The sequence below is a fragment of the Leptonychotes weddellii genome, chromosome 3 (genome assembly GCF_054177405.1).
Source record: "Leptonychotes weddellii isolate Sample4059 chromosome 3, ASM5417740v2, whole genome shotgun sequence".
In the NCBI taxonomy this organism is placed as follows: Eukaryota; Metazoa; Chordata; class Mammalia; order Carnivora; family Phocidae; genus Leptonychotes; species Leptonychotes weddellii.
In genome coordinates, this window is record NC_138371.1 from 103,913,235 (window position 1) to 103,936,031 (window position 22,797).

The following is a 22,797-nucleotide window of genomic DNA, read 5'->3' on the forward strand; positions in this document are numbered from 1 at the left end:
ACAGCTGAAACACAACTGCAAAGAACACCCTGCTCTGATTACCTCTTTTGTTTGTAAGTGATTTATAGAAGATTTTAGGCTTTGCTGTTGGGTTTCAAGTCTGCAATCTTACTCTAGTATTTCCCCAGGACTGCTCCTTCCTACTTTCAAAACCATCAAGTTTTGTTTGTCAAGGGATAGCACTTGGCAGCGTATTTAACTTCATATTTTCACAATGAGAAAGGTCATGCCTCTGCTGTCAGCTTCCACTGCTAAAACACTCTGCACCACATTATTCATGATCCTGTGTTTTATAAAAGCAACTTTCAACACAACAATGCTTGCTTCATACAAGTTAATCCCAGTATATCCCAAAGTGTCAAGGAAGTGCCCTGCAAAATAGCACGATTAGTTTCACAAACATATCATCTGAGAAAAATAAATTCTCTAGTTAAATTCTATGGTAAGCAACTACAACAAGAAGGTTGAGATAGCTTTTGGAAATAAAAGAGGGCATTGTTAGCCTTTTCCTGTGACTGTGAGGCCAGGAGTAGGTAATTAGGTTATTTCTAAGAAACTACAAGTGCTCAAGCCATCTAGATGTGCTTTGAGCATGAAATCTTACTAATTTTCCAAGGCAGCAAAAATACCTACCTTATTTCCATTTTCATGCAAATGAGACTTTTAAGATGACAGATGGTAACAAAGCATTAGCTTTCAGAAGTTCTTTTATAAGGCAATTACATTTTTACAGTTAGATTTTACTAAATACATTTTTACATGGTTGGACACTAGTTCCATTTTACATGATCCTGCCCCTCAACCTGGGTTTTACGTGGCTATGTGAATCAACACAGGATCATAAATGTATAGCTAGAAGTTGTGTATTTATATATCATTGTTGCCACCTCCATTAATGTGTCCCTTATTCTCAAGCAACTGAGAAGTCAGACTATGTTGCCACCGCTTTGATGACTTCTCAAGCTTGATTATTTCCTTAACATAGTCTCCTATAATGGTATACATACTGTTTTTTAAAATAGGAGAAAGCAGAGTCTAAGGAAGAGCCAAATAATGTTAATCAACCTTTCCCTTAACTAAGTAAAATGAATGCACAAGCCAGAAACAAGGGAAGTCAGTACCTTCCCCATGACAGCTCAGAATAAGCCCAAATAAACCCCAAAGAAAGGACTAAGTGTGAAAGCCCTTCTCAACGTCACAGGGACAGAACAGAATTTCAGTAGAGTTCAGAAACTTCTGGATCTTGCCTGAAAAGGAAAAGTGGCCAAAAAGACCCTTCTGGAGAGAGAGTGGAAAACAATGTGATGGCACATTGGAAGGGCCTTGGGTTTTGACCTAGAAACACTTCTCTTAGCCTTCAAGTGGCAAGCACAGGATCTTTGGCTTCTCAGCTGTGTTCGGATGGACTACTTACTATAACTGCCACCGCAGGAGCCTCGGGGAGGTTACACCCACCTGGTCACATCCCGCATTCACCAGTTCCTGCAGCATCTGTCGGTTCACTTCGGCAGCTGCGGAAGTGCCGGACTCATTAGCAAAAGGCAACAGGGAGTATCTGATTTCTCTCAAAGCTTTCTGATAAGGTCCGAACTTTGGGGTAGCTCTCATCTGCTGTTGCTGCCTGGCAGCATCCTTGCCCCCCAGGACTTTGGTGGCCAGGGAAACATCGCTGTTTGGTCCCACAGGCAGCCCCTGAGCGGAAGACTTGGCCGGCTGCTTTAAGCCCTCTCGAATCTCCTGCAGTCGCTGGCGGCTATTTCCAGAGTAAGTTGTGGCAGGAAAAGTCTTTGGCCTCATTGTTAGTCCAGTTTCCTTTTACCATAAATACAATCTTCTTAAAGCGTTTTATTATTTAAAAAAAAAAAAAACTGTCAACAGTATCAGTTAGTTGTAAACATACTTTCAAAACAATTTCCTTTTGAAAATCTTTCCTTCAATTTTTGTAGTTCCTATAGAGAACCTAAAATTTTCCAGAGTCTTCATTTTGAAGATCATCGCTATCTGAAAAAGAAAATGGAAAGAACATATTCATTTGTGGTTTTCGCATACTGTTAACAAGAGTTTTCAGAAATGGACAATGATCTTGAAAATATTCCACTTGGAAGGATTAAGAAAGAACATATCACCTCTCAGAAATGATAAAAATACCGTTCAACTCTGGTTGGTGCACATGACATCTAGGGCTGTCCCAAGATGTTTCCTGTAATATGTAATCTGCAATAAAGTAAATCTCTACAAGCTCATACTGACTTAGAAATATTTGACTCAGGCAAGAAGAGAGAGTAGTATTAACAATTGATAGCTCATTTAAAGTAATTCATTATAATATAATTTCATTTTGAAATTTACAGCTTGAGTATTTAAGGATTAAACTTTCTACATGAGGTCTTGGATTTCTGGCTTGTTCCTAATAACCACTCAACTCATAACCCACACCTTTGTCTCTTATCTCCGTGATTTTACTAACTCTCCCCCACCCCAGCTCTGAACCTGTGGTCCTTCCATGTCTTTGGAAATTACTCCTTATAAAGCCCTCCCAAACTTCCTGGAAGATACCACAAAACTCATCACATTAAAGGTGTCCTATATTGCAACTGAAAGCAGTTCTAACACAATGTGCTGTTAAGACTTTGAAGGTAACTACTCCCTGGTTTTTTTACAAAGTAGTGAAGTTCTTATCAGCATTGTGACCTAAATACCTTTCTTGCAGAAACTGATACTTACATGGAAGGGGACTGGTAAAAGCATATGGGTGATTTCTTTCAGAGTCACTATGACCATACTAACAAGTGGCTATATCAATAAGTTAATCATACAGATCACCTACTACTTCAGCATGGAAACGGCTTGTACATATGGAACTAGAGATCAGGGGCGCCGGGGTGGCTCAGTCGTTAAGCGTCTACCTTCAGCTCAGGTCATGATCCCAGGGTCCTGGGATCGAGCCCCACATCGGGCTCTCTGTTCAGCAGGAAGCCTGCTTCTCCCTCTCCCACTCCCCCTGCTTGTGTTCCCTTTCTCGCTGTGTCTCTCTCTGGCAAATAAATAAATAAAATCTTAAAAAAAAAAAAAGGACTAGAGATCACAAAGCCATTTTCTGATAGTGAATACCTACCCCAGGCCTAATTCACTGACTACTCTGTTGTTCTTGCATTCCGAAAACAAAATGGAGTCCAACCCAATACTGCCCTTAGCAGCCAGCTCTCCTGGAAGCAGGATCTAGCTCAAGTCACTTGCTGGCTGGGTGACCTTGGACAAGTCCTTTAACTTCCCTCACCCTCCCTGGGTGAAACAGATGACACCACTTGGTGAGAGGGCAGTGGTGAGCACTGAGCAAGACCATGCATGGAACTGGCTCAGTAGCACTTGGAACATAGAAGTTTTTGGTAAACCATGCTTTCTACTACTCGTGTTACTATTATTTGTGTAATTAGCTGTCATCACCAGAGCACAGATGCCCACTGGTGGCAAAAGCAAAGGCCTGCTGCACAGTCTCTGGGCTCACACCTGAAGCTCTAGTGGCCCCTCTCCCCATCCCTCCTCTTCTGCCCTCACTCATTTCCCTCCTTTTAACCCACAGAACTCTAAGAGCAAACTGTAAAGGAAAAGCATTTTGCATTTTAATGAACAAAGAAAAATCGATTCAAAAAAGAGCAGTCTTTAAAAGGACAGGGCAAAGGGCTCTGGACTTTTTGTTTCAGTAAGGAATTTTAGAACTGTAAAATGGAAATCTGCTTCACAGACTTTGTCTTGCAGAAAGAAAAATGATTGCTAATATTTATCCAGTATCTACTATGTGCCAGGCTCTAAGAGTTCTACGTGAATTTACTTATATAGATCTATTTCATAATCATATAGGACCATAAGTCTGAAGAAATGACATTAAAATTACTATTCTTAGAGGTGGGGAGATGGAAGGTCTTAAAAGGTTCTAACTATCGTTCTCAATGAAACTGAGGGAAGATTCTATTTAGAAAGTAAGAATCAGACTAAATACATTTTTCAACATGAAATCTATATTTTAATGCACAACATCTAACATAGTAAAGTCACCGAAATGACTGTTTTAAGACATTGCAGACAGTGAACAATTAGATCCAAGAACTGCTGAGATTTTCCTGGGGCCTGGACCAGAGTGTTGGCAGGGGGCCAGAAGCCCAGAGCTCTGCTTAATTGGTGTAAAATGGGCATATTGCAACCACACTCATTTTCAGTGACTTCGTGGTCTAAGCATCTGTTTTGAAATACCTAACTTTCTAAAACCATGAATTCCCATTCCAGCAAAAATAGAGAGATTCTCAAGGAGCTGCCAAGCACGTATGGAGAATCCTGATGACTCTCGCTATGTCTGAGAAAAGGCAGGAGAATTGTATCTTTTCCTATGGGAATTTACACAAATCACTTTATTTCCAATCTCTAGGGTCTTTTTTCCCTTTTTTTGAAAACTGAAACACACAAGACATAAATTATCCTATCTTCACAATAAATAATCAGGGAGGGTTTCTTTGCAGTCAAAATGTATTCACCCTTCCTCTACCACCTACTCATCTATGCCCCATCCACCCACCTATCCACCTTGCAAACATTCATCAAGAGCCTACTAAGTCTTAGGCACTGCTAGTACAAACAAAAACAAATTCTGGCCTTCAGCAAGGTGAGCGTGAGGTAGCCAAATAAACAGCTTCAAAGGAAAAGAGATGCCCAAGAGGAGGGGGGAAATCATCTAACAAATGGGAGATTAAAGGAGAAAGCCAGAAAAAGCTGTGAAGTAGAGATACCTGAATCTGAGGGTAGGGAACAACGGAATTCCAGCCAACTGGAAGGGCATATGCAAAGGAGAGGAACAGGCCCCACCCCTCACATTCACATCTGTGTGGCAAAGGCTTTTCCTGGAGAGTTACGGAGGGATGAGACTGTGGAAGGTGTACAAGGCTCCATCTGGTAGGACCTTCAAGGCCATGTTAATTGTCTGGACTCCTTGCAGACAAAGTGGAAAGTCATTGTCTGCAGTGAAGCTAAGGAGTGATGTGGCCAAAAGTGCCCTTTGAAGAGTTGAGTCTGGAAGCCAACTCAAAGGTGGACTGGAAGGGACAATCGCAACACACCAGGTAGATGAGGAAAGCCTGGGTGAGGTGCAGCAGTCCCAGGGAGGGAGGAGAGATCAGAAGCTGGTTACACCTTGGCCAGACGTCTGGGCTTAGTCTGGCCTTAGAAACATCAATGACTGGCACCAGCATGCGGGACATTCACCTAGCTAGGGAGCTGTCTGCTCAGCCATAGAGAGAGAGAGCAGTAGGTAAGTGAGTGGAGAGCTCATATCCCTCCCAACTGGCATGACCTAGAAGAGCAGTCTCATTTTACCATCAAGTGACATTAGCAGATTTAAGAGAAGGTACAAAACTGCTTTGTACTCAGCTAAGAAAGGGCAAGGGCCACAGGAGACTGTCCACACTGAAGAAAAAAGAACTGTGAGAATGCCAAACCCCAGATGTGGGGATGTCCTCTCTGCCCAGCCACACCAGCAGAGAGAAGCGGAGCCAGGCACAGGTGAAAGAGGCCCTGGTGGGTTGAGGCTTGAAAGCCCTCTGGAATTTACTCTAAAAACACAAAGTTGCTGAAAGCTGGGGAAGAAGTCAGTCTTTTGGGGGGACAGGGGGGAGGAATGTTTTTAAGTTGAACATATATTTCTTAAGGTGCACAAATCATAAGATCAATGAATGTTCACAAAGAACACACCCTTATAAATAGCACCTAGATCGAGGAGCGTGTCATTACAACCCAGAAGCCCCCAGCCCCCCACAGACCAATGCCCCAGGGGGAATCGCCTTCACTAACTTCTAACACCAAGGATTAGTCTGACTGGTTTTTGAACTTTATATCCATGGAATGACATGGTCTGTACTCTTCATGTCTGGCTTATTTTGGTCGACACTGTTTGGTTATTCATACAGTGCTATGTACCAGGAGTTTGCTGTTCTTCACTGCTGAGTAATATTCCATTGTATGAACATACTTGTTTATCCATTCTGCCACCGAAGGACATTTGGGTTATTTCCAGTTTGGGGCTTTTGCAAATTGTGCTGCCTTTCTTATGGCTTCCGGAGGCCCTGTGACTCCAGCCCCAGAGCTAGGAGGAGTTGAGGAGTGAGTGGTCTGCTCTAAGACATTGCTTCTACCACCACATCAACACTTTCTGTGTAGTTATCGGCAGAGCCCTAGTGGTTCATGTGGTACCTTTGTGGGACTATAAGAAGGTACCCCTTCCTCAAGTAAATTGTTTGTTACTATATTATTGTACAACATGGGCAACTCCTGCCCTGGGGAGCTTTCCAGAGTTCTGTGGACAGTGGCCTGGCCCTCTCTGAAAACCTACCGATGCCACATGTCACAATCTGTCACACAGGCATGCACACACACATAATATACACCCCCCAGGTGAGGGGGGGGCAGATAAAGTCTAAATCACGAGGGAGGGAACTGGACCTCTGAGGCAAGTGACAGAGGAGTGATCATGTGTACTCTCCAGAACAGGTGCATAACATGCACGCCATGTGGCTTTATCCGGGGAGGTGACTCTCTACTGCTGTACAGGTATTCCGTGAGTGGCCCAGGGTCTCCCTGTAGGCTACACATGCCCTCATATAAGCGAGCATTTGTATGATGTGAGGCATGCCCTTTTACGTGTAAGGCCCTTGAACAGCACACAACCTGAACACCCATACAAGATGGCTCTGTTACTAGGTTCTAGAAAAACAGAAAATAATGACCAGCCTCTGACTTTAAGGGAATTCACAGTTTAAGATGGGAGACAGACAAGAAGACCGATTACTTAGATAATGTGACAATAAAAGTCTACCCAAAATATTATGGGGATCTGAAACAGAATATTAGCTGGAGAACAGAGAGAAGTGAGTGGATTTAACAGCTTAAGAAATAGAACCCGTAAGGGTTGGTGATGTTCACTAGAGGACTAAAGGTTTGAAAGGCGAGGCCAAGTTTCTGGTTTAGAAACCAGAGCTGATGGTAGCACCAGTCTCTGAGCTAGGACAACCACCTGGACAACGAGCATCAAGAAAGAAACCTTGGTGGGGATGGAGGAGGGCACTTATCAGGAGGTAAGGACAGGTCTGGGGAGGCTGTTTCAGAAGACGGCCGTTTCGGTGCAAAGGAAAAAGCAGCTGGAGCTGGCTTCCACCCCCAGATCTGGCACTTAGTTCCATGTGATCTGGGCAAGCACTTTACCTCTCCGAGCTTCAGTTTCCTACTGGGTAACAAGCCTTTCTCGGTCTACTTGACAGGGCTGCTCTGAAGATCACAGGTGAAACTGCATGTGAGATCATTCTCACCTGTAACGCACAACACACTGGCCAACTATTAGAATTACTAAGAAGTTCAGGACTCAGAATCAGTTAGACAAAAAAGGCTTTAATCAAGTCAAGAGACAAGACCAGGGCAAAGTCCAGACTGGCTTAGTGGAAAAGGTACCAAACTGAATGTAGAAATGTAGGTATTTCATGCTCACTCCAAGTGACTCCTCTTTAAATGACTATTTGATAGCAATGCTTGAAAAGTTAAAGAATCTTCCTTTTTAAAAAAGAAAAGCATGAAGAGAGAAAAACTTAAGTGATTAGACTTAATGTTTGAAACGTGTGCCTGCAGCCAGGCCTGGGAGCAGTACCTGAACCTCAGGAAGCTGACTGCTTCCCAACCAGCCAGCATCAGGTTCAACCTGGATGGCCCCGGGCAACTTAAAGGCAACAAATTCTTCCTTACCTCTGGAACTTAGCAAGACTATTCTCTCTGCTAGGAACAAATACCACTCCCAGTCTGGTTCACTTATGCCTCCTACAATTCTCAGCTGAAAAACCCCTTCGCAGAAGGACCTCCCTGCCCACCCAACCCCAGAGACCCTGGTGTTCACTCACAGCCACGTCCCAGAGTATAACGAATGACTGACGTGCCTGCTTTCGTCTTGAATCACCTCAACTGTAAGGTCCGTGGGGCAGGAGCCTGCCTGTCGGACACACACATAGGCCCAAGAAGCATCTGTTGAATGAACATAGGAAGTCACCTAGCTCTGGGTCCGTCCCCTCCATCCTACACCAGTGATAAATTCTGCCACTGGTCTAAGGGCGGCGCGGGAGAGTGTCTGGCACAAGGCTGAGCACACGGAAGGCACTAAGTAAACAGCAGTGCTTTTCCTCTGAAGTGTAAGATGTGGGCCCAGGTGAAATGTTCCCCAGTGGAGTTCACAAATAACTATCATATAAAGTTGCATAACACAGTATATTATTCAGTCAGAAAAAGGAATGAAACTTTGAGACAGGCTACAACATGGATGGACCTTGACAATGTTCTGCTAAGTGAAGTAAGTCAGACACAAAAGGACAAATACTTCACAATTCTGCTTCCATGAGGCGCCTGGAATATGCCACTTGAGAGAGACAAAGCAGAATGGAGATGACCAGGGGCCAGGGGTACGGGGAGCTATTATTTAGTGCGTACCGTGTCTTTTAGGATGATGAAAAAGCTTGGAGTATAGATGGCAGCAATGACTGCAGTAACAATGTGAATGTACTTAATGCAACTGAATTATACACTTAGGAAAGGTTAAAATGATAAATACTATGTATTTTTTACACTCATACAAAAACGGGGGGAAAATCGTCTAACTATTCACATTTCGCTAACTAGCGTTTGAAGAATGGTTCCCTTGCTACACACAGTGACACATGCAGAGACCGAATCTCAGGACAGGGCACTGCCAGGAGGGCAAAGTCCCCTCACAGAGCGCAGTCTAACCTGCCAGGTGCCACATTCGCCCTCCCAAGCACACCGTCACCCCCACCGCCAGGAGGCCGAAAAACACACAACAGCGAGCAGCTTCCAAAGAGCCGCGCTCCTGAGATACTTGGGGTTTTAAGCACTCATGTGTCCCAAAAACATTCCAGTTATAAAGCTGACCGGCACAGGTGAGCAAGACATTTCTGTGTTGATGTCTGTATGGATGCATGAGCCGAGAAATACCAAGTGGATAAGCCCTTAAACAGAATCCGGACCAGAGGTCTCGGTTTCTTTTCTTTTTGTTTCCCCTCAACAATTTAGGATGAAAATTTTCAAACAGGGCACCTGGGTGGCTCAGATGGTTAAGCGTCTGCCTTCGGCTCAGGTCATGATCCCAGGGTCCTAGGATCGAGTCCCACATCGGGCTCCTGGCTCAGCGGGGAGCCTGCTTCTCTCTCTGACCCTCTCCCCTCTCATGCTGTTTCTCTCTCGCTCTCTAAAAAATAAGTAAAATTTTAAAAAAAAAGAAAATTTTCAAACATATACAGAAGTCGAAAGAGTGATTCATTCACACCCCATAAACCCACCGCTGGGGAAGTTCCTCTGCGTGGCGGGAGTAGGAGGTCACCACACACTCTTCTCATGTTCTTCCCATCTTCCACCATCACCTTGACAGAAAGCACTGGTCCTGGGACCATCACAGGTATTGCCCTGTCTCTGTAAGCGAATCTGTACCACAGCACCTCTGGGCAAACTGTGCTCCTGCCTGAACAGTCTGGAAGGCATGAAACTTTCCCTCAGTCTCATAAAGAATTAAAGTATTTTCTCAGCTTGAGACCTTGTATTTTAGGTTTTAGTTTGAAGACAGTTGATTTCATGGCCAAATTATGAACTTATGAAAGAATTTTTCATGAGAATACTCACCAAAGACTGCAGCTAGAAATGGGCTACTCTGACACACTACTATATCATTTTAATAAGTTCTTTCATCAAGAATTTTCTAAATATGACCCTAAGGCCTCATGAATGTGAATTTTAAAAAAGAGGGTATCAAGCAAAGTAAATCTAACTTTGGAAATTCATTTGGCATCATCAATCAATTTAAACATACTTTAAAAGAAACTAGACACCAGAATTTCAAAACTATTTCACAACTCACAAAACAAAAACACCTCATTTTCAAACCTGGAACTGAGACAACTACTTAGAATAGGTGGCTCATGTAAAAATGTGAGAGCAATATTTGAAGCATCCCTTAATTTGGCCCTCTCAAACCCAATTCCAATCCTGGAAAGTGCTATCAGATGTTCATGAACTTTCATTCTAATATCTGTTAGTGCTTCATGAACCCACACTGGATGCTAAACACACATCAAGCACCAACCACAGAATCAACCAAACCCATGTCTCTTGAGACCCACACTAATGACAAACACCGGCATTTTTTAAAACAGTATTTCTTGGACCTAAAATTCCAGTTATTATTAAAATCATATCCTTACTATAATTAACTAGCAAAGTTGAAACTAAGTTAGGCAGACAGGGCAGGCCTCCAGCCAGATGCCAAATGTCAGGATCACCAACTACCATGCTGATGTACCTCTCCAGTACTGTCCAGGCTGGGAAACCACACAACAGTGGCTCCCCCTCATAATGAAGGTCTTTGAGGAAATCAGTTATTACAGCCCTCTGGGGATCCAGGAAAATTCTCCAATAAATAGTGCAATCACAAGGTTGTAGTGGGTTTAGAAGTGCCATATGCCAATACTTTGCTGGATATTATGAGGTCTCAGCCAAGTAGAACAGGGTCTCACCTCTAAATAAGCTTACAATCTAGAGGAAAAACAAACCATCACATTCTTTATTAGCTCTGCACCTGATATCTGTGGGATATATATGTATGCATTATGAACAAAGGCATAAAAAATGGAGCCACAGAAGTCTGTACTCTAGATGACCACACAGAATGATCAGGTTATAGACAGATTTATTATCCATTATTTGCAGCATTCCTAACAGCAAGCAACTATACAGGATGGGTCTCCGTATCTTCAACTCCATACCCCAGTAAGGGTTTTCAGTCTTTAAGAAAGCGCTGCTTCCTTTCCCTCCAAATTTCAGACATACGCCAGCTAAGGAATCAGAACACCCATCCCATTTGAGAGTCCTGCTATGGACACAGGTAATACTGTGACTGTCCAAAGAATCCCAGTCCATGTGCCTATTTGGAGAAAATCTACCAGAGAAAGGATTGTTTCACCAAAACTGGAAAGGCTAAAAGGCTATGATTTGATGAAGGAAGTGTGAAGCTATTCTTAGAGTCTGGAACTTCCTGTGAAAAGGCTCAAACATAGAAGAGAAAAATGAATAGGCAGATAATGTTGGGGAGGGAGCAGGTAAACTGTCTGGGTACATTTAATGAGAACATAGGAGACTTCTGAGGTAGGATGATGTTAATTAGGAATGAAACCTGCTGGTTCTTAGCATTCCTAATCAGGAAAACTGCTTGGAGGCAGGGAGGCCAATACTCCAGAGGCCCACTCCATTCAAGAGCCAACTTACATTCATAAAATCTTTACCATCCTTGCTAATTTAGAGGTTATAGAACCTACGTTACACCACAATAGAGCAATGCTGGTTAACAATAAATATAAACCACTGCTACAAACCATGAGATTTTTCACTTGTCCTCCAGAAAAGTTCCTATGAATGTCAAAGATTAGCACATGGGCAAAAAGTATTTAATTAACTTAAGAAACCATTTGTTACAATTAGGTTGACATGGTCTTGATGGTAAGCAATATAAGGTTTTCATATAGTGAACGGTAAACATTAAGTAATGTCAATTCTAATTTTAGTATCACAACCATTATCTTTATTTCCAACACTACCTTGTTTGAATAATACTTCAAAAATGAAATTATAGATCAAATAACATTAGCTTTAAAAATACTGAGAGAACAGCTGACTTAGAGAAACTGGTGGCCCAAACACCAGGAGCCATTCACAGGTGCTCTGTGTAATAAAGCCCTGGTTCATACAGCATCACCCACGCAACATATAATGGGAATGGTGACCCCCGGACTTGTGCCACAGAGGCCCAGTTCTCTCCAGAGGAATTACTAAGCAATAGGCTTTTGTAAAAAGGAAGGAGATTCAGAGAATTTTTTGAGCTGGAAGTCCGTCACTTTAGGGATTATCAAGCCCAACCCCTTCATTCGGCTGATCAGGATATTGTGCTCCTTTTTAAAGCAGATTTACAGTCAAGACAAAGTAAAAGCACTGAGTAATCTTCTCTATTTCTTCAAGTCATTTTTTTAAAAGTCAGTAGGGAACACTGTTTAGAAGTTTCACATTACAACCATGAAATGAAATATAAAAGCAACTTTTCAAAAACTGTGTTGGTCTGGTTTATCTAATACAAAGCAGAACACCCCCGCCCCCTCCAAAAGCTTTCCCAAATCCTTCCTATGTGTTTATGGTGAATTTATCAGCTTCAACACCTCCCCCCCCCCCGCCCCCCGCCATCCCCACCCCAACAGAGTGGGATTTAGAAGCCTAGGGCTGGCTATTTACAACACAGCATTTAAAATAACAAGGCATCTTATTGTAAAAACATTCCCCTCCCACCAAAGGAAAGTCCCTCCCATCAACCCTGTGATTTGCTAAGGAAAGAAATATGTACAGTTCCAATTTACACTTAGGTCAAAACTATTTCCAACTAGAAGGAGAGACTAGTAGAATCCTTTCCAGTTCTAAAATTCCATGATTCTAGTAATTCAACTTAATACTTTTGCATGAGGTCTTCTGTTCAGATGCCATTTTCAATTGCTTTACATTTTGAGATTTATTAAATGTTTAGCAATTTTAATTTCAAAGGAATGCTGGTGTACTCATTAAACAGTGTTCTATATACCTGGATAATGAGACCAAATTTTATGAGAGGCTGAATAACACAGTGTCTTGTTAATTATAATTTAAAACAGACTTTCTTAAACAGTCTCTGCATTCTTATTTTGGAAGATTGTTCTGTTACTACCTTATTACGAAAGGAAAGAGTAAAAATAGGAAATAGTAAAAGCTAAAGGAAAAAGTAAAAGATACAAGTCAGCTTAGTCTCTCGATTTAGCACTCAAAAATGGTGATCCATATGGAGGGATTTATCCTGAGATTCAACTAACTATATGGAGCAAGATCTACTTAGTACAAATTTCCTAAAAATAAGTCACGAGTTGCTTTCTCCATTATTAAAGGAAGGCTCCTCATCTACTAATTTAAACAGAACACCTGTAAAAAGACAATACACATTTTGTGACTTTCCACTCCAATTTCAGTATATTTAAGTTTCTTAGTAAAATGTGGGCCAACTTTCCTTTAAAAATGTAACATATTTGCCGAATACTTTGGGAAGAGAGCTGTTTGGCCACTGGATTTTTATCTGCCAAATGTATAGTCCCTGGCTTAAGAGTACTGTTAAACAATTTTTTAAAAGTCTAGATTACTATTAAGAGCACGCTCACTTATATCCTCCATACGTATGAAAGTGTAAAAGTTCTTGTTTAAGATTTTGTCATAATAAAACTACAAATAAAGTATACTTTCACGGTTATGATTGCAAGGAAAAAAAAAACAACTTCTCATTCGAAGGGCTCAGAACATACAGCCAGCCAGCAGCCTAGGACACCCGGGCCCCGGTGCCGTCAGGTGAGTTTCACCTTCTTCTGGGAGGGGTCTACCTTCCCCGCCTTCCCCTGGGGTACCGGGGACTCGGGATCAAAGGACGCCAGGTTTGCTGCAGGCTTGCACTCCCGCCCAACCCCGCGAGCCAGACTTCACCCCGAGAGAGATGCTCTTCCTGAAGTTCCGAAGGCAGGCTTGCGGAGAGGTGACTGGCAAAACGCGAATAAACTCAGAATCCGCATCGCCGGAGTCCGGCAGGGGAACTAACTGCACGTGAGGTTGCATCAGAAAAGACAAGCTCCAGAAAGTCGGCTAAACTAGGACGCAGGAAAGGCGTATTATGCAACGGCCGCCGCTCTCACGGCCGCGAAGGCGTCCCTGAAGCTCGGGCTGCGACCCGCGAGGACCGGGAGGCAAACTTGGAGAGGTCGGAGCGAGCGCCGGCCCGGCACCACCGGGGGCTCTGCGGGCTGCACCGTCCGTGGCAGGCGGGTCGGGGGACGACCGCACGGCCAGCGGGGGCACGACACCGCGGCCTGTGGGGGGACGACCGCACCGCCCCGGGCGGACGACGGCGCGGCCTCTGTGGACCGCGGTGCAGCGGGCGCGGGATCCCGACGCTGTCGGGCCCCCCAGCCGGCACGGCGCCCGGCCGGGTCTCGGAGTAAAAGCCCAGCTCCCCAGGACCGTGGAGACGGGGTACCCCTGGCGCGGACGGCCTCTCGGGACGCCCCGCTCGCCGCCCCGGGCCGGGCCGCTCCAGCCCCGCCGGGAGCCCGGCCGCGGCCGCCCGGCGCACAACAAAGCGGCGCAGCCCCGCCGGCCGGGCGCTCGCTCCCAACTTCCCCGGCTCGGCTGACTCCGGACGGCCCGCGACGACGCGCCGCCAGCGGAGGCGGCTCCGGGCCCGGGCCGGGCGGGGGCCGTGGGGGCAGGGCGCAGGGCTCCGCTCGGGACAAACTTCCTCGGCCGCTCCGCTCCCCGCCCCTCGGCCGGGCCGCCCCGCCGAGTCGGGCGCCCCTCCCGGAGCCGCGGCCCGCAGCGGCCCGAGGATGGGCGCGGGGCGCCCCGGGGCCCCGCCGGCCCGCGGAAGCTTCCAGCCGCCCCGCCTTGGCCCCTGGCCACACGCCCCCCGCCCCTGCCCCTTCACCTCCTGGGGCGCGGTCTACACCCTCCGGGGCGTCCTCGTCCGTGGCTCCGGGGCCTCGCGCGCCGGGGGACCGGGCGCCAGTGGCTGGAGCGGCTGCTGGCCCCACGGGTACGGGGGAGCCCCGGGCGGCGGCGGCGCGGGCGGCGGCTGCTCCATCTTCCCGGGGCGCTCACGCCGAGGTTCCAGCGCGCAGACCCAAGTGGGACATTCGCTACATTGTTGGCATTCCACGGGCGTCACGTGACCCCGCCTCCCGCGTCACTCTCGGCCGCATACCAGCCCGGGCGGGGCGCCTGCGGCCCTGGCTGCTCGGCGGCCGGCCCGCTCCGCCCCGCCGCCGCTTCCTGCCTCCCGGTCGCGGCCAACAGCGCCCGCCGCCACCTGCCCGCGGCCTCCCCGCCGACTCTTGCGGACCTTTTTGCCACTTTGTCACCCACCCCCAGCTCCAGTATTGCCGCTTCGACTGCACTGGTATAAAAGTTGGTAACTCTGTCGTTAAAGCCACTGTTTTCTTAAGCGTCTCACACCAGCCCTGGCGAAGAAAGTAAGTTAACAGGCCTGAAGGAGCCACCAAGTTACCAAATAGGTGTCAGCTGTTAAAAGTAGGGGATAGAAGAGGACAGCTTAGTCCATGGAATCAAGTAATAAACGACGTTCAAATGTATATCCAAAATTAGTTTTAATTTAATCAAACCCCAGTGCTGTGGAAATTTTGTTTATGAGAAATGTTTCATGATGTGCAGAACTAGATAGAAATGTATACCAACAAGTGAGTCTGAGTTTTGCATTTCCATTTGTGGTCTGTGGGTGTGGTACACGGGCATGTGCAAGGATTGTGCAGAGATGTGAGTTGAACTAATAGCCTGGAAGCAATCCTTAATCTACTTCTGGACTCTCCTGACATCATACTTCCTACCACCTACAGTCTGTGGCAGGTGATGGTGAGGGCTAATATTGTTTTAAAAGCCAGTCCGATTTCCTTTTTAACTAATAAGTTCTTGTGAAGTTCTTAAATTTTAATGTGAAAAGAAATGGTAATGAAGGTAATTATCTCTGGACTTTTTAACAACCTTACAAGTCCCTGGTCTGCCATCCTGTCCACTTTCATCTAATTCCCACCCAGGCTTTCAGCCCTGCCTCCGTCTTAGCTCTCACAAGGAATGAATCTTCCTAGATCGCTCTCCTGTTTTCTCTACTCTTTGAGCTCTGGTAATTAAACCAATTATTGTGCGGCTTAGAGTTCAATTTCATTTTTCAATCTTATCCTGTGCTCTACCCAGGCATCTTGGACGGTATAAGTCCCCAGTGGGTATTCTGTAATTGAGTCCGTCTTGCACTCACCTGTGTACCTTTTCACTCATACACTGAACTCACTCTCTCCTCCCCAGCCCCAGGCGGGCAGGGCTGGCTGCGATTCTTCTTTGTGTGTGTTTAAAGGTCCTGCCCTTGCTGTCTTCGAAGATGTAAACATAATTAAAGAAAACATTTTTTTTTTTGTCAAAGAAATGTTGCAAATAAAAGGAATTTAGTGACTTAAAAATTTTGTATAAACCCCAATAAAATTTTGTAGTTATACTGACCATTAAAGCATTGTTTGCAATAGTGAAAAATCAAGAATAACCTACAATACCCAGCAATAGGGAATAATAGGAAAATAAAAGGTAGATATTCAAGTGACAAAAAAGCTAAGTGAATGAACTAGCTCTATACTTTTCATAGGATAAATGATAGAATTCGAATTGTAGAGCGGAAAAAAAGCAAGGTGCAGAACTGTATATACACTATGATACCATATTCATCAATAAAATGCCACAGAACCTATACTAATCAATACTTTTATAAGTATAGACATGCAGACTGCAAGAAGATGCACCAAATTCATGATGGCTGTTGCCTATGTAGAAGGAAGGAGGGAAATTAAACTGAGAAGAGTAGAATGAGGACTTCAACTTTACCTCCAATATGTTATTTCTTTTATTTAAAAAGTGATGCAAAACTGTCAAAATCTTAAAATTTGTTGATTCTGGGTGAATAGGTTTAATCATGTGTGCTGTGTTATTCTTTGTGCCTTTAAAAAAACCATTTTTTTAAAGTTTTCAAATATCTATATAGGAAACAAATTGGAAACAAGTAAACTTCTAAATAGAAGCTTGCTTGGAGGGGTGCCTGGGTGTCTCAGTCAGCTAAGCGTCTGCCTTCAGCTCATGTCATGATCCCAGGGTCCTGGGATCAAGTCCCACATAGGGCTTTCTGCTCAGTGGGGAGCCTGCTTCTCTGTCTTCCTCTGTCTGCCACTTCCCCTGCTTGTGCACACGCACACTCTCTCTCTGTCAAATAAATAAATAAAATATTTAAAAAAAAAAAAAAAAGCTTGCTTGGACAAATTGACACACCTATGCAGGAGAATATTATGATTAATGGTCGTGTTTATTGTTATTCTGGATATGTGTTTATTGATACGAAGTCATTCATTCCTTAGGGTTTTTTGTTTTTTTATTTTTTGAGTACTGCCATGAGTCATGGGCTAAACCAGGCACAGGGGATACCATGGAGAGCAAAACCACATGATTTATCCCCTGCTGGAGCTGACAGTCTTGTAGATGTGTTCGAAAAAAAGCAAGTGGTATCCAATTTTGTAAAATAATATAAGTATATATATTTATATTTTAAAATATGTATACAAAAATATATATTTTATACCATATAATATAGAATTTTAAAAAATATACAGATATCGGGGGGGGGCGCCTGGGTGGCTCAGTTGGTTAAGCAGCTGACTTTGGCTTAGGTAATGATCTCAGGGTCCTGGGATCCAGCCCTGCCTCTGATTCCACACTCAGCAGGGAGTCTGCTTGTCTCTCTGCCCTTCCCCCTGCTCTCTCTCTCTCTCAAAAAAAATCTTTAAGTCCAGAAAAGTATGCAGCCAAATGCTGAAAGTTGTAGTTTCTGGATGTAGTCATTCTGGGTGATTTTTTGTTTTATTTCTTTATTATTTTTTATATGTACTTGATTTTTTTATGAAGATTTTAATTTTAATTCCAGTGTAGTTAACATCAGTGTTACATTAATTTCAGGTGTAAAATATAGTGGTTCATCAATTCTATACATTACTCAGTGCTCATCATGATAAGTATACTCTTAATCCCCTTCACCTATTTCACACCTTCTGGGTGATTTTTGTCTCATATTCTTAATACTTTTAAATAGAATAATTAACAAAAATTATGTTTAATAAGTACATCCACACAATGCATCAGCTGAGAAGAGGAGAAAAGAGAGAGAGAACACAAGTCCAGCTGAGCATAAAGCCTACAGCAGTGGCGAAGCTACAATGTATAAATTAATTAACATAGTATGTATGTGTATATATATATATAAATATATATATATGTCCTTAATCTATACCAGCTGCTGCCCTAAACCTGTGTATTCTCATTTAATGCTCTAGACAACCATGTTATTAACCCCATTTTTCTGGAAGAGGACCCTAAAACACAGAGAGCCCCAGTAACCAAGAGCTGGGATTCAAACCTTGATAGATCTGACTCCAAAGCTTGAAATCACGGACCTCAAGAATCATGATTATAATGCACTTATAAATAAGGAAACTGAAGTCAAATAATGGGCTTTGTGCAGTGAGGAAGAGGGGAATTCAAAGATGTGTCTCCAGCATGAGCCAGAGAAGAGAGAGGCTATGGATCCACTCTCTGGCCAGTCCCCTGCAGTTATGAGGCCAGGATGTTTTAGGGGTTCTCACTGAGGCCCCTGAGGAATATGCCCTAAGACTACCTACCTGCCTCCCACCCCCTCCCCAAGCTTCCAATGCAAAAAACCTGATTATGGCTCAGCCTCTTTATGTCTTAGTGCCCGAAAAGCAGGCTCTAGTCTTAAAAGCCCTAAAAAACTAGATGAGCTACACTGATTTAATTTGTTTTATACCCATGTTTTTTGTTTCCTTGATTAGATCATAAATTCCACAAGAATAGGAACCATATTCTTCCCCCGAGACTACATATAAAGAACTTCTTACCTGCTAGTTCAAATATACTGAATGCACTTTAATATCTCAAATATCAAAATTTAATACCACTTTTTCTTGAAACCAATGACTCTGGGTCCGCCAAAGAGATCTACTCGTTCATTGTTGTTTCGGAGTTTTCGGTTCTGCAAACTTGTAGCAACTTCTAGAGAAAGAAAAAAAAAATGAAAAGAAAAAAAATCCAGAGAAAGGATTAACAATATCAGCTCTATTAGTTGGGGGCTCTGTTTCAATGATGAACTCTTTTTCTAACCTTTTTTTGGTAATTGTGATAAAATATACATAATATAAAATTTATCATTTTAACTAGTTTTAAGTGTACAGTTCAGTGCCATTAAGTTCACAATGTTGTACAACCATCACCACCACCCATCTCCAGAACTTTATCATCCCAAACTAAGACTCTTACCCATTAAACAAATCCCATTCCTCCTCCCCTTCTTGTTTGTTTGGGGGCTTTTTTGAGGGATTTCTTTGCAGTTAGTTTTGCCTCTGTTAGATAATCAACTCCTTTTTTTTTCCCTCTGCTATCAAGATTCCAGTCTCTAGTAAAATACCATACCTTACTAATTTTCTGCTTTCAATCTACTGTTGTGTAAGAAAGATTACTCAGCTTATCAAAATTGTATGTAAAGTAAGAGCTAATAGAACTTCTCATTCCTAAAGGTCTTTCCTCTGCAAGGAAGAACTAGGACTTCGTGATGGCTATTTCAACTGTTAAAAGGCCTTTTGCTTCTTCAGTTTCTGGATATTTCCCAAAGGGTATATATTGTAGAAAGTCAGACTTAGAGACAAGTAGATTATTATTGTTTTTAAGAGAGTAATAGATTACTAGATAGCAGATGAATGATCAGAAATGTTTTATATTTTGTAATTTTTTAAATGCCTTTATTTAATAGGAACCTATTTAATAGATTCCACCTCTAGGTTTCTCTCCAATTTTTTTCAATTTTGGTAAAATACACCTAACTTACAATTTACCATCTTAACCATTTTTAAGTGTACAAACTCTTATGTTTCACAATAATGAAAATGTTTCTGATACCAGAGGAGAAAATCCCCAGTATTAAGTTTTCATTCTTAAACATGTTTTCTAATATTAAATTCATGAGAGAAAAATTTTCTCTGATTTTGGTTTATTTTGTTATTTATTTCCATTTTGGAAAACAGGACCTTGTGGAAAACTTGGTAAAACTCTCTGGGGCATGTTTAGGAGAAGGTCCAGGGTCCCAGCAAGCCTTCCACGGTGGCCACCTGGACAGTCTCTGCAGACCTGCCTTTCCAGCCCTCCAACACCACGGAGCGCAGCTTCATTCTCCGCATAGCCACTCTGCTTCTCAGATGAGTAATAAAGTATGTGATTGCATAAGTCAGAATTGCTCAAGAGTTTAAGATTTGTTCCCAGGGGCGCCTGGGTGGCTCAGTCGTTAAGCGTCTGCCTTCAGCTCAGGTCATGATCCCAGGGTCCTGGGATCGAGTCCCGCATCGGGCTCCCTGCTCCGCGGGAAGCCTGCTTCTCCCTCTCCCACTCCCCCTGCTTGTGTTCCCTCTCTCGCTGTGTCTCTCTCTGTCAAAATAAATAAATAAAATCTTTAAAAAAAAAAAAAAGATTTGTTCCCAGAAGACCTCAAAGAAACACTGTCAAGATAAAAATCACATTCTGCATTTAGAGAATTCTTATGTTGACACTTTACATTATTAAGAGACGAATTGCTAAAACAAATTTTCTTTTCTTACCACATCCTCCGTTAGCTTACTTTTTATGCTGAGTGAGCTATGACAGCAACACCAGCTATTTACTTATTTCTCATTACGTTTATAGTTGGCTGCAATTTCTGTTTTATTTGCAGACTTGAGCAGCATGTTGTTATGTCTGTAACTGAAATAAAAATCCCACTGAAAAGGTCTATATGCTCCTATATGTTCTAAAACCTTCCATTCAAATTTTTGATTTATTTTTAAAGATTTTATTTATTTACTTGTCAGAGAGCGAGAGAGAGTGAGAGTGAGAGAGAGAGAGAGAGAAGAAGGGAGCACACACAAGCAGGGGGAGTGGCAGGCAGAGTGAGAAGCAGGCTCCCCACTAAACAAGGAGACTGATGCAGGGCTCGAACCCAGGACCCTGGGATCATGATCTGAGCCAAAGGCAGATGCTTAACCTACTGAGCCACCCAAGTGTCCCTCAAATTTTTAATTTCATCTTTTGCAGTAAACATTGGTGATACTTGCTTTAGGAAAAACTAAAAGTCTAAGGCTCAAACTCTCCTCTCCACAAAATTAATTTCAATAGTGAAATTTACATTTTCAAAGGGAAACATCTGAGCTCATCTAAATTGACAATAAATATTTAATTGCGTAATTGTAAAAGAAACATTTTCATGGTCTATTTTTAATGTTAAAATTAACTACTAAATGTTTTATCGAACAGTGCTTTTAAGACTATGTATTTTGTTTTGTTAATCAGATCTAAAAAAAAAAAACAATTGAGTGTGTTATAGTCAGATGCTTGATAAATGGCTTTTGATAATAAAAACTCTGATGAGATGATGATAAGGTAATTTCATATGCAGAAGTGGAAGGGGGCCAGTGACAGGCTGCCAAATTTCAAAGAGCAAAGGGAAATCTGTAAAAGTCAGGAAGCAGTCATGCAGATTGTATTTGATAGCTGGCAACTCCAGAACAAAAAGAGTTTCTTGGTTTGGGGTTGAAACTTGAAAAATGTCCCAGAGCTAATACCTCTCAGAAAGAGGTGAGAGAAAGAACTAAAGTTTGAGGTAAAGATACTTGGAAGGGGAGAAGGGCAGGAGCAAAGTCATGGGAAAGCCTGGTATTTCAGGCATGCGGAGAATGGACAGAATGGAGAGAGTAGGGAGAATGTTAGAGAAATAAGACGGTGAAGTAAACAGAGAAGTTGGGAAGACCAGATGGTATCTCTCTGTGCTTACCTACTGTCAAATTAATACTCAGGGAGGAGAGAGGAGCTGAAAGAATATTGGGGAGATATCACAGAGGGTGAAAGAAAGTTAAACTGAGCTCAGGCAGAGAGAGGAGATGAGAGGACAACACTCTGGTGGAAAGCATCACAGTGGCCAGCGTTCACACAACAAAAGAACGGAACAAGGTTTTTGTCTACACTGAAAGGTGACCTCAAAGAAAAACAAGATCTTGAGTTTGCCTACCTTTTCTTCCTTGTATTTTACATACACAGGAATTTGAGTGTGTTCATGGGTAAGAAAGTTATAATTTGCATTTGAAAGTCACACATATTCATTTCCAGACTTCCAACCAATTCTAGACATTTTCATATGTGTGGTTTGACAACCTTTCAAAGTCAAAGTGGTCTAAATGGAACACATATTCACTCAAATATTTATCATGCATTTACAATATGCTAGTCTTGTCACCCTCTTCAGCAGTACCTAATTTGTTCAACACATTGGGCGCCCAGATGTGCTAGGTACCAGGGACAAAATACTGAACACAGGCATTCTCATGGAGCTTACAAGTCTAGTGGGAGAGGTAAATAATAATGAGGTAATGCTACAAACATGGAAATTTGGGACTGTGGCTAGTACTATAAAGTAGACACAACTATCCATTGAGATTTTATAAAAGAGGGGATGTGATCTGGCCTAAAAAATCAGGAAGCACTTTAGCTGAGATGTAAAAGATGCAAAGAAATTAACAAGATGGACAGGAAAAGCATTCTAACAGAGAGAACTACCTGTGCAAAGGCCCTGTGGGGGAAGGAACATAAGGCACCACTTTAAATGCTAAAAGAGACTATTGTTATTGGCATGCATAAGTAGGGGGTGGGAGATAAAAGGTGAGGATAGAGAGGTAGGCAGGGGTCAGGCTACATAGGGCCTTGTGTGTCACTTTAAGATCTTAGTCTTTATACTCAGAACAATGGGAAGTCATGAAAGGGACATGATGGAATGACGTGACCTGATGTGTTTCCAAAAGATCATTCTGGGGGCTGAGTGAAGGATGAGTGGGAGCTGAAAGGAAGGAGGCAAAGGCTAGTCGAGTAATGAAGTGATACAGCTCGGGCTAAGATGATAGCTTTGGAGGAGGAAGAGAGTAGATGAAATGGAGAAATAACAATGGGATCAGCTGTATGGCCCAAGGGAGATGCAAGTGG

At 43.1% G+C, this 22,797-nt stretch overlaps 2 protein-coding genes across 6 annotated transcripts in view; one reads left to right on the top strand and one right to left on the bottom strand.

Moving 5' to 3' along the window:
- LATS2 (large tumor suppressor kinase 2) overlaps positions 1-14,801 on the bottom strand; it is a 76,606-nt gene extending 61,805 nt beyond the window's left edge. Inside the window, exons 1-2 of one of the 4 annotated variants that reach the window (XM_081814714.1) lie at positions 14,615-14,801; positions 1,456-2,001 (exon numbers count right to left, since the gene is read on the bottom strand). In XM_081814714.1, the coding sequence (XP_081670840.1) occupies positions 1,456-1,797 (342 nt within the window). In that variant the 5' untranslated portion in view covers positions 1,798-2,001; positions 14,615-14,801. Of the gene's footprint in view, positions 1-1,414; positions 2,002-13,620; positions 13,839-14,614 lie in introns of those variants that run through there. The other 3 variants (XM_081814715.1, XM_081814716.1, XM_081814717.1) reach the window with 3 other exon arrangements.
- A 95-nt stretch (positions 14,802-14,896) lies between these two features.
- The window catches only part of LOC115942883 (uncharacterized), a 28,198-nt gene continuing 20,297 nt past the window's right edge, over positions 14,897-22,797 (top strand). The window contains exons 1-2 of one of the 2 annotated variants that reach the window (XM_081814718.1): positions 14,897-15,158; positions 19,824-20,006. The gene's annotated coding sequence lies outside the window, so the exon portion shown is untranslated. The remainder of the gene's footprint in view (positions 15,159-19,823; positions 20,007-22,797) is intronic. The other variant, XM_081814719.1, reaches the window with a different exon arrangement.